General features: G+C 42.0%; 1 protein-coding gene across 1 annotated transcript in view; it reads right to left on the reverse strand.

The window, feature by feature from the left end:
• Window positions 1-7,662: 7,662 nt before the first annotated feature.
• The window catches only part of SLC27A2 (solute carrier family 27 (fatty acid transporter), member 2), a 56,125-nt gene continuing 46,363 nt past the window's right edge, over window positions 7,663-17,424 (reverse strand). Inside the window, exons 8-10 of the mRNA XM_010839504.1 lie at window positions 15,143-15,240; window positions 9,109-9,239; window positions 7,663-8,126 (exon numbers count right to left, since the gene is read on the reverse strand). Of these exons, the coding sequence (XP_010837806.1) occupies window positions 7,950-8,126; window positions 9,109-9,239; window positions 15,143-15,240 (406 nt within the window). The 3' untranslated portion in view covers window positions 7,663-7,949. The remainder of the gene's footprint in view (window positions 8,127-9,108; window positions 9,240-15,142; window positions 15,241-17,424) is intronic.

The raw sequence follows: 17,424 nt of genomic DNA on the forward strand, positions 1-17,424 counted from the left end.
GACAGAGGATGAGATGGCTGGATGGCATCACTGACTCGATGGACGTGAGTCTGAGTCAACTCCGGGAGTTGGTGATGGACAGGGAGGCCTGGTGTGCTGCGATTCATGGGGTTGCAGAGAGTCGGACACGACTGAGCGACTGAACTGAACTGAACTGAACAACAGTGTGGGAGTGTTCCTTTTTCTCCATACCCTCTCCAGCCATTTTGACCAGTGTGGGTGGTAGCTTACTGTAGTTTTGATTTGCATTTCTCTAATAATTAGCGATGTTGAGCATCTTTTCATGTGCCTATTGGCTGGCTGTATATCTTCTTTGGAGAAATGTCTATTTAGGCTGGGTTGTTTGTTTTTTGGTATTGACTTGTATCAGCTGTTTGTATATTTTGGAAATTGAGCTCTTGTCAGTCACATTATTTGCAAAGATTTTCTCCTAGTCTGTAGGTTGTCTTTTTTTTGTTTATGGTTTCTTTTTCTGACCACTAAAATAATGATTTATTAACCAGGGCATGTTCTGGAGCCTAAATGAATGTACTTACAGATTTTTAGTATGCTAAAGATCTGAATTTAATGTGAGAAAAAGTTTGGAGAAGCCCTAGGTAGGAAAAACATAGACAGTTTGAGCCAGACACTGTGACTTATAGTTTATAAATGAGGAAATAGAGATGCTAGGTCACACAACTTATAAATGGGCAAACCCAGGACTCCTTATCTTCATGCTATTCCCACCAGACCATACTGTTCAAGGTTGTCCTTGATCAGAATCTCACTATTCATCAGACCTCTCTAATTCTTCATTACAGATAAATGTTCCCTCTCTAGGTTTGGAACTTGTGCATTTTCATTTTTTTCTGGACCCTGTAGTCAAATAAAAGTTTTGTTCCCAAGCAGCTTACCCATGGTGAGTTCTTTCTATTTTAGATGGTACTTTTATAGGAAGTAGTTCTGAAATTGGTCATATTAACACTGTTAAAGATAAAGTGGCTGCTAGTTAAAATGGTAAGGATACATTATTTTTTCTTCTTTTTTTTTTTTTTTTTTGCTGGGTCTTTGTTGTGTGCAAGAGCTTCTCTCTACTTGCCATGTGCAGACTTAATTGCCCTGTGGCATGTGGATGGGATCTAGTTCGCTGACCAGGGATGGAACCCGGATCATCTGCTTTGGAAGGTGGATTTTTAACCACTGGACCATCAGGGAAATCCTGCTAAGAACAGATTTTCAATCAGTAATAACTATTTGCTATAGAAAAATGAGTCCAGTGTGAACTAGGCTTAACTATATTTGTACAGAGGTCACTGGGCACTTTAGAGGGAGAATGTGGGAACAGGGAGGACGCCTGCAGGGGCTCAGTAGGGTTAGGGAAGTGAAAAATTACCAAAAGCAGGAGAGGGGTTTGGTCCATGGAAAGCCCACCTGGGTTTGCTAACTGGTGTTTATCGAAGTGAGGCCCCTACCCTTCCTGTCCCCTTGGGAGACAGGGACCCTATCTTCAAGTGTTGGCTGGAATAAGTGGTAAATACTTTGGCAGCCTTGGGTTTTCTCAGGCAGCCACTTTAAGGGGATGTAGGATTATCCAAGGGGTGTGGCCTTGAACTCTTAGAAACTCTGCTACTATTTTGTTCAAGTCTTTAAAAGCCAAGGTTGTGGCCCAGTTGAGAAGAGGCCTTGGAGGAGCCTAGGTAGAGTTTTGGTCAGGGTGAGAATCTTTGTCAAGAGTTTATACTTGCATATTACCCTTGTTCTCAACTGGTGGTCCCTGAACTTTGCCCATACTGGAATTACCTGGGAGTCTTAAAAAAAAAAAAAAAAGTACTGATACCTGGTGCTCACTCCCAGAAATCTTGATCTAACTGGTATCAGATGGGCCCAAGGCTTTGGGTTTTTTAACAGTTCTCCAGTGATTCTAAAAAGCAGCAGTGTTCTAGAGTCGCTTGCTGTTCCAAGAGGGGCATGTGCACCAGAAGCACTGGCATCCCCATGTACTTCTTATGCAACTTGAAGCTTGAGAAGCCCTGCTCCAAGCCAGGGGTTCTCAGATTGAGCCTGCCACAGAGTCACCAGCAGGGCTTGTTAAAACATAGATGGCTGGGCCCCTCCCCAGTGGTTCTGATTCAGTAGGTCTGAGGGGCCTGATAATTTGCATGTCTGACAAATTCCCAGCGATACTGATGCTGCTGATCTGAAAACATGCTCTGGTCTATAAAAAGGTGGTCTCTTCTGCAGGTGCTGGCTGGGAGCTTAATGATGCTAATGAGCTGCCTGTACATCACCTCCCCAGGCTTTCATTGTTTTTGTTTGTTTTATTAAAGAGGTTTGACTAGACACTCTCTAGGATTGCTTTTAGTTTTGCTGTAGCAAATAATACATATGTGTGTATCTAGTAAATAGACAGTGTTAACATGAATTTTCAAGAACAGTTGAAGGCTAAAGATGATAGAGTGCTGCTTTATGCTGGACTTTCCCTGACGCCTGTACTTTGAGTCACTCCAAACCTAAGATCTGAGCTTCGGTTAATGAAAGATAATCCACACCTGAAGAACTGAATTATACTAAGCACACATGATGTGTAACTCAGGATGTTTTTTCTCTATGTCAGTGGTTCTCAAAATGCAGCCCCTGATCAACAGCATTACATCACTTGGGAATTTGTTAGAACTGCAAATTCCAATTCCAGTTTCAACTCTGGACAATGGGTCTCAGCAGTCTGTGTCTTTTTAAAAATATATGTTTATATATTTGCTATTAGCAGGGCTGGGTCTTCCTTGCTATGCAGGCTTTCTCTAGAAAGAGAGTGGGGATACTCTCTAGTTGCGGTGCATCGGCTTCTCATTGCAGTGGCTTCTTCTGTTGCAGAGCATGGGCTCTAGGCGTGCGGACATCAGCAGTTGCTGCATGTGGGCTAAAAGTAGCTGCGGCTTGCGGGCTCCAGAGCACAGGCTCAGTAGTTGTGGCACACAGGCTTACTTGCCCCGCAGCATGTGGGATCTTTCCAGACCAGGGATCAAAGTGGTGTTTCTTGCATTGCAAGGCAGATTATTAATTACTGGACCACCAGGGAAGTCCCAGTCTGTGTGCTACCAAAACTTTTTGGTGAAGGTGATTCTCAGTGTTCAAGTTTGAGACTCACTGCTGTACCTGAACTGGAAGACTCAGATAATCTATTTAGCTCATCCTCTCTGCCTCCAACACACCTCCCCACACCACCCCCCACATACATATATATATACATATACATACATATATATATATATATATATATACATATACATACATATATAAGCTTGCATGTGGAACCAGATATTTATCAGGGTTGCCTGATTAAAAAAAACACAAATAATTATTGCCTCCCGTGTATGAGGCACTAGATACATAATGATGAGCAAAATAGATGAACTCTCTACTCTCATGGAGCTTACAGCTTCATAGATGTATGACATCTGTACAAAAGGAAATTGACCATCATAGTGGAATGCACCATCAGCTGTATATCCACATGACAACATGGTACTCTGTGCGCCTGGGGAGACAGTTCCCATGCCGACTAGAAAACCTGGGTTGGCCAGGCATCCAGCTTCCCCCTGCACAGGGCTGCAGTGATCCTGACTGACATCTTTCCTCTTAGCTGTCTCTTTACAGTCTTCATGCAGCCCCACCAACTGTAATGACAAAATAATTATTTTCAAAAAGTTAAAACACTTGGAGAAGACTCTGGCCTTCCTTCTAGGGGTCTTTCCAGTCAGCTTCCCTTGAAGGTCTGACCTGACTTCCTAAACAGCAGCTTGGAAAACTCCATCACACTGTGCTGAGCTTATCTGTTGGTCCTTAGCAGGGACCCACTAAATGCTTGTGGAGCTGGTGTACAAATGAATAACATGTGTAACAGATCATCTCTTAGGGAGGGTCACTGTGTTTTTATACTGATTCTTCTTAGCTTTCATTTCAGATGCTGACATTCACTAGTTTTACCCCCAAATTATTTTGGTGCCTGTAGCAGCCTATCTATGCACTCATTATATGTCTCCAACCAATGCACTTGAAATCAGAGACCTGTTGAATGATTTACAGGGTGGTGGTGGTTGTTATTCTTTAGTCTCTCAATCCGACTCTTTGCAACCCCATGGACTATAGCCTACCAGGTGCCTCTGTCCATGGGATTTTCCAGGCAAGAATATTGAACTTGGTTGCCATTTCCTCCTCCAGGGGATCTTCCCGACCCAGAGATTGAACCCATATCTCCTGCATTGGCAGGCTGATTCTTTTACCACTGAGCCACCAAGGAACCATGTACATGGGTATCAGTGTATTAAAAAAAAATCCATTTGTGCTTTCAAATCAAGAAGGTGACTTATACAGACAATTCTATGTACACAATTTTTGACTCTTTTAAAAGAGAAAAATCAGTCTTTAAAATTGATTACTTGTCACAGGATGGGTTGCTTAATTTTGTTTGCTACTGCTGCTGCTAAGTCACTTCAGTCGTGTCCGACTCTGTGCGACCCCATAGACAGCAGCCCACCAGGCTCCGCCGTCCCTGGGATTCTCCAGGCAAGAACACTGGAGTGGGTTGCCATTTCCTTCTCCAATGCATGAAAGTGAAAAGTGGTATTGAGGATATTGTAGGTGGTGCCTCTGTTCATCCCAGCAGAGCTGTGGTTCCTGACTTGAATCTCAGAGGTTTGGGGAAGTGAGAGACTGAGGAGGCCATCTGGGTTTCTTGGGAAGTCTAAGATGTGGGTCAAAGGTGGTCAGGCCCCAGCAGGTTTTGGCTCCTGGAACTCTAATGGCCGTGATGTAAGTGCTGACCTCTCACATGAAAATAGGTCCCATGTGATGTGGAATGACAGGATTGCTTTAACATAATCACAGCACAACATGAGTCACTTTAACAAGATTCCAAATAACAAAATTGCACAATGTTACATTGTCAAAAGCTTGGCTATCTCCTATCACCTGGGTTAAAATTTTCACAAGGAGGATCAATAAAGCAAAGGCAGAGATCCCTAGTATTTTGCAAAAATTCCCAGATGCTGACCACAAGCCACCATGGTTCTACATTATTGGCAAACTCACATAGGTGCAGTGGTGTACGTAGCTCCCCTTAGGCCATCCCCAAGTACCTGGGCTGCACAGCCCCACCACAACAATCAGCTGACCGGAACTGTGCCGTGGCTGTCCCCAAGCTTTCCATGTTCATTTGTGACCTCTCTCCTTATCCACATTACCAAAACAAATCCTGAAGACACTTGAGTTTGCAACCCTTGCTATAGCTGAAAAGTTTGCTGAACACCTTTTTATGTATAGAACTCTGATACTCTAGACTGAAGCCTCTTCTGAGACTATAGGTGGCTTTATCACTTGGGGAATAATGCTGTAGATAGTGACCAGGATGCTCTTGGGGAATAGGGTTGGCCTTACAGTAGATCTGGACTTCCACTGAGTTGCTCACTGGGGACCTACCCCCTCACCTCCCACCTCCTTATCCTTCTTTACTTAAAGTACCATTAGCATTATAAGTGGGAGACCTGTGAAAAATGACCAGTTAGGCTGTCAGGTTCAGGGTTTGCATTTATTTTTCAGTCTTGTATTATTTCTTTATTTTAAAGATTTTTTTTTTGTTAGAGGCTAATGACTTTACAATATTGTGATGGTTTCCGCCATATCAACATTAAACAGCCATAGGTATCCATATGTCCCCTCTCTCTTGAACCCCTTCCCATCTCCTACCCCATCCCACCCCTCTAGGTTGTCACAGAGCACCAACTTTGGCTTCCCTGCATCGTATAGCAAACTGCCCCTGATATCTCTTTTCCTTATGGTAATGTATATGTTTCAGTGCTATTTTCTCAAATCGTCCCATCCTCTCCTTCCCACATTACATCCAGAACTCTGTTCTTTATGTCTTTGTCTCTTCTGCTGCCCTTCAATTAGGATCGTCAGTATACCATCTTTCTCGATTCCATATATACATGTTAATATAGGATATTTGTCTTTCTCATTCTGACTTACTTCACTCTGTATAACAGGCCCTGAGTCATCCATCTCATTAGAATTGACTCAAATATATTATTTATAGCTGAGAAATATTCCATTTTGTATATGTGCCACAACTTCTTATTGATGCATCTGTTGATGGACATCCAGGTTGCTTCCATGTCCTAGCTACTGTAAACAGTGCTGCAGTGAACACTGGGGTACATGTGTCTTTTTCAATTATGCTTTCCTCAGGGTGTATGCCCAGTAGTGGGATTGCTGGGCCGTATGGATTCCTTTTTTAAAGGAATCTCCATATTGTTCTCCATAGCAGCTATATCAATTTATATCAATTTATCAGTGCAAGAGGGTTCCCTTTTCTCCACATTCTCTCCAGCATTTGTTGTTTGTAGACTTTTTGATGATGGCCCTTCTGACCAGTGTGAGATGATACCTCATTGTAGTTTTGATTTGCATTTCTCTAAGAATGAGTGATGCTGAGCATCTTTTCATGCGTCAATAAGCCATCTGTATGTCTCCTTTGGAGAAATGTCTGTTTAGGTCTTCTGCCCACGTTTTGATTGGATTGTTTGTTTTTCTGGTATTGAGCTGCATGAGCTGCTTGTATATTTTGGAAATTAATCCTTTGTCAGTTGTTTCATTTGCTATTATTTTCTCTCATTTTGAGGGTTGTCTTTTCACTTTGTTTATAGTTTCCTATGGCATCTGGTCCCATCAGTTCATGGGAAATAGATGGGGAAACAGTGGAAACAGTGTCAGACTTTATTTTTGGGGGCTCCAAAATCACGGCAGATAGTGATTGCAGCCATGAAATTAAAAGATGCTTACTCCTTGGAAGGAAAGTTATGACCAACCTAGATAGCATATTCAAAAGCAGAGATGTTACTTTGCCAACAAAGATCCGTCTAGTCAAGGCTATGTTTTTTCCAGTAGTCATGTATGGATGTGAGAGTTGGACTGTGAAGAAAGCTGAGTGCCAAAGAATTGATGCTTTTGAACTGTAGTGTTGGAGAAGACTCTTGAGAGTCCCTTGGACTGCAAGGAGATCCAACCAGTCCATTCTAAAGGAGATCAGTCCTGGGTGTTCTTTGGAATGAATGATGCTAAAGCTGAAACTCCAGTACTTTGGCCGCCTCATGCGAAGAGTTGACTCATTGGAAAAGACTCTGATGCTGGGAGGGATTGGGGGCAGGGGGAAAAAGGGATGACAGAGGATGAGATGGCTGGATGGCATCACCAACTCGATGGACATGTGTTTGAGCGAACTCTGGGAGTTGGTGATGGACAGGGAGGCCTGGCGTGCTGCAATTCATGGGGTCGCAAAGAGTCAGACACAACTGAGCGACTAAACTGAACTGATGCAGTTCAAAAGCTTTTAAGGTTGATTAGATCCCATTTGTTTAATTTTTGTTTTTATTTCCATTACTCTAGGAGGTGGGTCATAGAGGATTTTGCTGTGATTTATGTTAGTGTTCTGCCTGTGTTTTCCTCAAGAGTTTTATAGTTTCTGATCTTACAATTAGGTTTTTAATCCATTCTGAGTTTATTTTTGTGTATAGTGTTAGAAGGTGCTCTAATTTCATTCTTTTACATGCAATTGACCAGTCTTCCCAGCATCACTTGTTGAAGGGTCTGCATTTAGAATCAAGTCAGGAAAAAGTGCCATTTCTTATCTTGGTGTTCATCTATTTTATTGCATATTAAAAAAAATAACATCCTCCCTCTAACAAGCTTAGTTTGCAATACAAACAGTAGGTGCAAATTGAAAAATAATTATATCTAGATCTTCTCACTTACAAAGGTTCAGGTGTAATTTTAAAAAGTCTCCCCTTATGCTATACATAAAAAAATGCACCTTATAATCTTCAATCAAATTAAAGTTGGATTATATCAACAGTTGGCTGTACTAGATCCATTTAGTTTCTTTTTGGACATACATTGAGTTTTCCTGCTGGTAATATTCAGAGTTTCAGAATTTTATCACTAATGGCATTATAAATGTCCTCAGTCATAGGCACATACATTTCTGCTTTGTCATCCAAGAAATACAAGGCATCTTTGATAACTGCAGGGTTAAAGCCCTCTTCTACGAGGGTCACTTTTCGGTGTTTAAAAGTTCCAGTGATTTCAATGCTGTCCTGAAAAACATCAATCATTTGAGAGCTGTGAGGTGGTTTCTGTGTGATACCAGTATAGCCTGTCTTCAGAACCTCCACTAGGGGGCCCTCTGTGGAGGTATTTTTCCTTCCCTTAGAGCTTAAAGATCACTTGTGGGGAGGAAGGGCTGTGACAGTGGAATATGAAGCAAAGCATCTCTTGCTAGGCAAGCTTCAGGTATTGCTGGAAAATTCTGATTAATGGTGAGGTGGGGAAAGCAATCATCTACACACAGACAAATCTGCTTTTTCACATGTTTCTTGTTTCTGCTTCAATAAATAGGGGGATTTGAGGATATTTCAACTTTGATGTCTTTCAACGTCTCATTGTAAGGCAAATGTCAGGGCTTTATGAATATCAACAGAGATAATTGTATAAGCACAGAGTCAGACACGACTGAAGCGACTTAGCAGCAGCAGCAGCAGTATCTGGTAATCTAACACTGCTTTTCTTAAATCCTCAGCTACAGAATCACAGTGCTCAAGGTCCAAAAGTGAGTTAAACTAAGGGGTTAATGTTTGAGAAAGAAAACAGTCCCTCTATCAGTTTTTTATCAGCTTTGGAGTTCTGACTGGCTAATGTTGCCCAATTAAATTTCAGGCCATAGACAGGTGTTGGACTTCAGTGAGTTGTTTTTTTTTTTAACCATTCTTTAAAACTGGAATAATAAGAAGGTCAGAGCATTTCTATTTTATGTGTCTGTTATACCGCATCAGACAGACATTGTGAGTTATTTGCTAATATTCTTGCTGAATGAATTGTCTGTCGTTTTAAGGAGAAAGGGATTAGGATTTGGTTTCAGCTAGTTTTATCTTCTGGTATTTCTGCTTCCTCATTGAGCTCCCTGAAAAGGGTAGTGAAAATTTGGCTGGCAATGTTGCCATGGTAGAGAAGAGTTGTTTCCTAAGAGGCAGGGGTCTCCAAGAGAAAGGATAACTGAACTTGATAACAACGGGGTCTCACCTGTATTCTTAGAAAGCGGGGCCTTGCGTAACTAGGCAGGTAATCGACCACGTGCTTAAAGAGCTTCCGTCCATCAAATTCATGGTCTGCCTTCATCTTGATCGAGGCCATGCCAATTCGACCCTCATGACCTAGAGTTAAAGTGAATAAAAATTAGGTGTGTTGTAGATAGTTTATTTTATGATGCTTTGCTAGGTCAGAGGATAGTGAACTGAGACAACATTATGGCATGGGTTTCTTTTGGGTAGCTGGAATTTGTATTTCAAAATATCTTTTAAAGTTAAATTCTGAAGTGAATTAATGGTAAAACAAGCTATACGTTGAATCTTTATTACATGCCAGGCCCTTTGCGAAGTGTGTTTTCGTATCTATTTTTTGACATGTACACACTGCTATATTTATTTAGTATTTTTGGCTGTGTTGGGTTTTTGTTGCTGCATGTGGGCTTTCTCTAGTTGCGGCGCACAGGCTTCTCACTGCAGTGGCTTCTCTTCCTGTGGAGCACAGGCTTTAGGCATGCGGGCTTCAGTAGTTGTGGTGCGAGGGCTCAGTTGTTGTGGCCCATGGGCTTAGCTACTCCACAGCCTGTGGAATCTTCCTGGCCCAGGGATTGAATCCATGTTCCCTGCTTTGGCAGGCAGATTCTTACCCACTGCACCACCAGGGAAGTCCATGAAATGTGTTTTATGTACTATCTCATTTAACCTCATGACAACCGTATGAAGGGGTACAAATGTTATCTCCATTTTACAGGTGAAGAAATTGAGGCTTAGTGACATTAAAAGACTTGTTCAATGGATGAACCTAGAGCCTATAATACAGAGTGAAGTAAGACAGAAAGAGAAAGGTAAATATCGTATTCTAACACATATATATGGAATCTAGAAAAAAAGTACTGAAGAATTTATTTACAGGGCAGAAGTCGAGAACCAGACATATAGAATAGACTTATGGACATGGGGAGGGGGAGGAGAAGGTGAGATGTATGGAGAGAGTAACATGGAAACTTACATTACCGTGTGTAAAATAGATAGCCAATGGGAATTTGCTGTATGGCTCAGGAAACTCAAACAGGGGCTCTGTATCAACCTAGAGGAGTGGGATGGGGAGGGAGAGGGGAGGGAGGCTCAAAAGGGAGGGGATATATGTATACCTATGGCTGATTCATGTTGCGGTTTGACAGCCTAAATGTAAACTACCATATGGACAACCAGTTGAACTACTGGCTAAAGGAAATTTTTTGAATTCTGATGAAAAACCCTTGCTCCCCTGTCAGGGATAACTGGGCTCATATTGTTCTTTAGGTAGCAAGTCAGATCTACTGTGCTTCCAGGTACAAATGTCACCTCTGAGACTTAGTTATTTAATTATGGTTCCTAACAGCTTTGCCTCTGCATTTCAGAGAGGCTGACAGACAGGAAGGTGAAGGCAGATCGAGGGTGAGCTGTGACACCCCTACCCTCCACCTTGATGCCATCTAGTCTGGAGAGGTTTAACTCTCCACAGAGAAAACAGATCCTATAAGGTAGGGCTGTAAGTGGAGAGGCATTCAGAACAATTACCATTGTTTTCTTGTGAGGACAGTGGTAATCACTTATAAATACATCTTCTACCTGATCCAGGAGACCCAGTGGGAGTCTGGGTCCATTTTTCTGAACTACTTAACTGTAACCAGAGAAGGAGATTGAGCCACCCTTCGTCACTTGGGCCCCAGCTTTCGAAATCTCTCCCATGGTGATTGCATGTTTACCTATTACTCTAAAGAAAACAAGAGGAAAGATTACAAGAAAGGAAATGCATCCACATTTGCTTTGCCTCTTGTCTGAAGGAGGGAGGCAGGGCACCAGACCCTCTTTCTTCAGGGGCCCCCGGTAGCTGTGTCAAAGGCACTAGTCTCAGGAATCTTGAATGTCTCCAGTGAGCTCCTTTTAGAATGAAGGCAGAGGCTGATGCAACAGAAATCTTCAGTGTCAGCTGGCACCTTGCTTCTGAGAAGCGAATGATGCTGATGGATCTCAGGTCTCTGTTCTGATTCCCAGATTAGCTGGGGCTAGTTCAGCTCCAGGGGGAAGGCTCCTGTCTGCAACAATTTTAGCCAGGGGTTCTCTAGAGCTGTACTACCAACATGGTCACCCCTGGTCACATGTAGCTATTAAAATTAATTAAATAAAATGAAAAATTCAGTTCCTCAGTTTCACCAGCCACATTTCAAGTGCTCAACAGCCATACGGTAGCAATTGGCTACCATACTGAGAGTGCAGATATAGAACATTTTCAGAACATTGCAGAAAGTTCTGTTGATAATATAAAGTTTTAGAAAGGAGTTTGGCAGTTCTGGTGTCATCTCTATTTTAGACCCAAACTTGGAAGTTCTCTCCTGGTTCAAAGCTGAGATCTGTGAAAGCCTTGTTAAGTCCTTTGGAACTGAGAATCACCCCAGCAGACTGATGTCTTTCTCTAGATGAACTGCCACATTTCAAGGCTGCTGGGATGAAGCACAAGCTGGAATCAAGATTGCTGGGAGAAATATCAATAACCTCAGATATGCAGATGACACCACCCTTATGGCAGAAAGTAAAGAGGAACTAAAAAGTCTCTTGATGAAAGTGAAAGAGGAGAGTGAAAAAGTTGGCTTAAAGCTCAACATTCAGAAAACTAAGATCATGGCATCTGGTCCCATCACTTCATGGCAAATAGATGAGGAAACAGTGGCTGACTTTATTTTTCTGGGCTCCAAAATCACTGCAGATGGTGACTGAAGCCATGAAATTAAAAGATACTCCTTGGAAGGAAAGTTATGACCAACTTAGACAGCATATTAAAAAGCAGAGACATTACTTTGCCAACAAAGGTCCACCTAGTCAAGGCTATGGTTTTTCCAGTGGTCATGTGTGGATGTGTGGACTATAGAGAGGGCTGAGCGCAGAAAAATTGATGCTTTTGAACCGTGGTGTTGGAGAAGACTCTTGAGAGTCCCTTGGACTGCAAGGAGATCCAACCAGTCCATCCTAAGGGAAACTGGCCCTGGGTATTCATTGGAAGGACTGATGTTAAAGCTGAAACTCCAGTATTTTGGCCACCTGATGTGAAGAGCTGACTTATTTGAAAAGACCCTGGTATTGGGAAAGATTGAGGGTGAGAGGAGAAGGGGACAACAGAGGATGAGATGGTTGGACGGCATCACCGACTCAATGGACGTGAGTTTGGGTGAATTCCGGGAGTTGGTGATGGACACAGAAGCCTGGCGTGCTGAGTTTCATGGGGTCGCAAAGTCGGACACAACTGAGCAACTGAACTGAACTGAGACTCACAGAATCTGAAAACAGGAGAGATGTTGGGATTTGTACCTGATCTTTCACTGCTGTGAGAATTCTCATAGGATTCCTGGTGGACAACCAGCCTCTTCACACATTGGTGGGACACTGTCTGTCTCAGGAGAGTGCATTTTGTTGCTGGTCCCTCAGGTTACAGAAGAGTTCTCAGGCTAAAATTTGCTCCCTGGTCATTTCAATCCATCCATTTTCATTCTGTTCTCCAGAGCAATATGAATACACCTGCTCCTTGTTCTATCTGATGTCTCCTAATCATTTGAAACCCATTAACCTCCTTTTCTTTGTTCTGTATCAGTGACTCTGAAACATTACTGATTGTTAGACCCACTTGGGAATAAAATTTAAAAAAAGACACAAAAGACTGAGTCCCAAACCCCAGAGGTTCTGATTCGTTAGATCCTGGCTTTAGAAAGTTTCCCAGATGATTCTGAAGACTGGCTAGATTTTCAGAACCACTAGGCCTCCATGCTTCTCAGACTTTAGTGTTTTTTAAAAATTGTGGTAAAATAATGAATCATCATTTTAACCATTTTAAAGTATACGGTTCAATGGCATTTACAATGTTGTGCAATTCTTACCAGTCTCTAGTTCTAGAAAATATTCATCACCTCAAACCAGACTTGATTGTTTTTAAGAATCACTGGAGGGCTTGTTAAAACACAGCTTCCTGGGGCCCTAGCCCAGAGATTCTGATTCAGTAGGTCTGGGGTGGGCATTTTAATATGAGAAATAGCACATTTTTAACAAGCTTCCAGGCAATGATGCTGTTGCTGGTCCAGGGACCCTACTGTCAGCCAAAAAAAAAAAAAAGCACAGTTTAAGTGGTGGTTTAGTTGCTCAGTCATGTCTGACTTTTGAAATCCCATGGACTGTAGCCTTCCAGGCTCCTCTGTCCATGGAATTCTTCAAGCAAGAACACTGGAGTGGGTTGCCATTTCCTTCTCCAAGAATTGAACTCAGGGATTGAACCCAGATCTCCTGCATTGCAGATGGATTAGTTGTGAGTTAAGTTGAGGGCAAAATGAGGGCTATAGCCTGGAAGATAGCATTTCAGATGGCTGTGAGAAACTGCTCCAAAGAGGTAGTGGGGAAGGTCAGTATATACGAGATTTTAGTGAATAGGGAGTACATGCAATCAAGCACATATTTTTTTTTGCAGGTTACCGCTAGTCATGAGGAGCAGATGTCACCATGAAGAATTTAGTGCTTTTCTACAATAGATAAAGGAGATGCAAGAATTAGGTTCATAAAATCTTCTGAAAATATCTATCTGAAGACCTGCTCTACTAGCTTTTCCCAAAGCACAGATTGCCTAATTCCTGATCTCTACCCTGAACTCCAGCTGTAGCAGCTCATAATTTGATCCTTGTAGAGGCAGATGGCAAGTGCCAATGGCAAGTGCCAATTTATAGGTGACACCACTTTGAAGAACATGGATTAGGCCTTTCTTTCCATTTCCCATATTCTCTTACCTTATCATACTCATTCTTTTGTATTGTTACTTAAAAAAAATCCAGCATTTAGAAGTGCATGCAACATTTTGGGTGGGATCTGTGAGAACACGGTGCAATGGCTGACAACCAGGATATGGGCCCTTGTGTTAATTCAGCCTGAAGTCCAACATGAGAAGTTGGACTCGGGTCAGACTCTGACCCAAGATGTGGCTACACTTCCTATCATATCACTGTCACAGAGTTGGAGAGGAACAGGCAAGAGAAAGCCTCAAATAGTCTTTAATAAAAGGACAGCACGATGTCATGTGAAACCATCATAACTCAAGAAAAAGGGACTTTGGGATTTCCATTCTGAATATAGATGAGAATCCCAAGTACTGAGTTCTAGGAAACACCATTACCCCTAGTACCTTATATTTAGATAGTGATTTGGAGGTTTTAATCCTCTTGACATCTATAATTGTAATGATTTCAGGACAACCCTCATGTACATATCTGATAAACATATATTTAGTATTTATGTAATTAAACTGAATTAGTTCTCTTGACAATCTTAACTGCAGGGTTGGTATTCTCCCTAATTTAGTGGCTTGCCTGAAGTCAAACAGCCAGCAGGTGTTGGAGTCAGGACCCCAAATCAGACTCCACACTCCCCTCTCTCTTAGCAGAGGCTGATCAGCAGACAGAGGCTTGGTGACAGCACTTTGTGTGAAGCTTCTCAAACTCAGTGGGGCAAGCGGGGATCAGGAACTTGCTGTAAAAGTCTGGGAAAACTCAGCCCCTTCTTGGCTTTTTTCCTATAGCAACTGCTGCTGCTGCTAAGTCACTTCAGTCGTGTCCGACTCTGTGTGACCCCATAGACGGCAGCCCACTGCACTTGCCTGTTATTTGTGCCTTCCAGTTCAGAGACCAAGATACCATTTCTAAGCTCTTAAGGGTGACACATCTTTTCTCGAGGCATGCCAAACGCTGCATGGACCCTGCATCTCTGGGAGATTTGTCTTGCTGGAGAGCCTCAGAACAGCTGGAGAGCTGAACCACAGAGGAAGGCCAGGTTCAGAGGGACTCACGTGGCTGGTTTAGAATGCACATAAACCAGACATGAGCCCCTTACTCCCAGGAGCTGGGAAAGAGTTGTTTGCTTTTCCAGCTGGCAGGAAAAAAGGATGACAAACTTTGCCCTGGGGTTAAAATTATGTTCAGTTAGTGCAGAAATTTTAGCTTTGATTTATAATACATTGTGCATACCTGGCACAGACACACCATAAACGTTCACTTCTTCGACAAAATCAACCAGTCCTACTGTGTCAGCGACTTCAGTGGTGGCCACATTTTCCCCTTTCCACCTGGAAGAAAAGGCAAGGTTGGCAGAGGTCACTGGTGGTCTGTGGTCCAGGCGGTCTGTGGCAGGTGTTTTCCCCAGGCCTCTGTGGGGTGGCTGCATTTGTCTTCCTCACCTTGGTCCTCAAACTCTCCAACTTAACTCATGGGAGAGGCATCCTGCTTGAGGCACGAAAGACAAAGGCATAGACCTAAATACTAAAATGTGGAATTTTAACCTCCCCACATGAAATGTGGTACACAGAATGATGTTCTAATGTTAAAATACAGGTTTGGCCTAAGAAAGGCACTAGGAATAAAAAATAAATCTCAGTGACTTTTTGCTGTGTTTAGGTCTCTCCCTTTCCTCATTCACTAACTTTGCTATTTAATTCAGTTAGCAAATTTCTATTAAATAGAATTTCATACTTGCATTTCAGGGTCGTATGTCTATGAAAATGCTTTTAGTAAGAAAGAAAATATCATACTTTATTTGTAGGGAGAATAAAATGTTGAATTTTAGTTAAATTTTGACTTACATTTAAAATTCTTTAGATCTCCCCAAAGTATTTTTTTAGTAACATGAAGGTGGCATAAACTAATGATTTAGATTCACAGTCATGGGGTGTTAGAGACAGAAGGAACCCTAAGGATCACTGGGACCTTCATTTCATGGGTGAAGGAACCGAGGTGGAGAAAGGTTACCTGCCTTGATAATACATCTGCTCATGGGCAAAGGAAGCCTGGGAGCTGAGTTCTCATTCATATCCATGCTCTTTCTACTAGACAACTCCCATCTCTTCCTTATTCATTCATGCAAAAAGTAATCACTGCTAGGTGCTGGGGTTGGGGGTGAACAAGCAGACAGAGTCTGGCCTCAGGGAGTTTATACAATAAGGAAGCTGGGTTAAACAAAGTGTCGTGAGGCTGGAGGACAATGCTGTTGCTGAGAATTAATTTCATGGTCTATTACAATGACTTTCAATGTTCATTGTGCTGACTTGGGGGTTCTGTGGGAAACCATTTGGTTGGGGATGGAAAGCAGGAGGGAGAGGCCCAGGTGGGGCTCAGAACCCTTGCCTCCTCTTCAACTAGATCATTTTCACATTAATTTGCATTTGATTTTATCTGAAGAAAAGCCTTATGATAGAAAACAGTGTGAACATCCCTGGCTGACCTGAGTGACTGGTAATAACTGACAATAATGAGAGGAATTGAACAGACCAAGTTATGAAGGTGCCCCAAAGCAGGCACAGGTTTTCTCTCCTAGTCTCCCCTGGTTGCTCAGCCAAGTTCACTGCGCATTGCAGAGTGACACCCTGTGTCTTTTGTTCCATATTTTCTGGGAATGTGTGTGCGTGCTAAGTTGCTTCAGTTGCGTCTGACTGTTTAAGACCCTATGGACTCCTCCAGTTCCATTCTTCTTTCTCAAGATAGCTTTGGCTATTCGAGGTTTTTTGTATTTCCATACAAATTGTGAAATTATTTGTTCTAGCTCTGTGAAGAATACCGTTGGTCGCTTGATAGGGATTGCATTGAATCTATAAATTGCTTTGGGTAGTATACTCATTTTCACTATACTGATTCTTCCAATCCATGAACATGGTATATTTCTCCATCTATTAGTGTCCTCTTTGATTTCTTTCACCAGTGTTTTATAGTTTTCTATATATAGGTCTTTAGTTTCTTTAGGTAGATATATTCCTAAGTATTTTATTCTTTCCATTGCTATGGTGACTGGAATTGTTTCCTTAATTTCTCTTTCTGTTTTCTCATTATTAGTGTATAGGAATGCAAGGGATTTCTGTGTGTTGATTTTATATCCTGCAACTTCACTATAATCATTGATTAGTTCTAGTAATTTTCTGGTGGAGTCTTTAGGGTTTTCTATGTAGAGGATCATGTCATCTGCAAATAATGAGAGTTTTACTTCTTCTTTTCCAATTTGGATTCCTTTTATTTCTTTTTCTGCTCTGATTGCTGTGGCCAATACAGAGTGAAGTAAACCAGAAAGAAAAACACCAATACAGTATACTAATGCATATATATGGAATTTAGAAAGATGGTAACAATAACCCTGTGTACGAGACAGCAAAAGAGACACTGATGTATAGATCAGTCTTATGGACTCTGTGGGAGAGGGAGAGGGTGGGGAGATTTGGGAGAATGACATTGAAACATGTATAATATCATGTATGAAATGAGTCACC

Source organism: Bison bison, unplaced genomic scaffold (assembly GCF_000754665.1).
Source record: "Bison bison bison isolate TAMUID 2011002044 unplaced genomic scaffold, Bison_UMD1.0 scf7180017864118, whole genome shotgun sequence".
In the NCBI taxonomy this organism is placed as follows: Eukaryota; Metazoa; Chordata; class Mammalia; order Artiodactyla; family Bovidae; genus Bison; species Bison bison.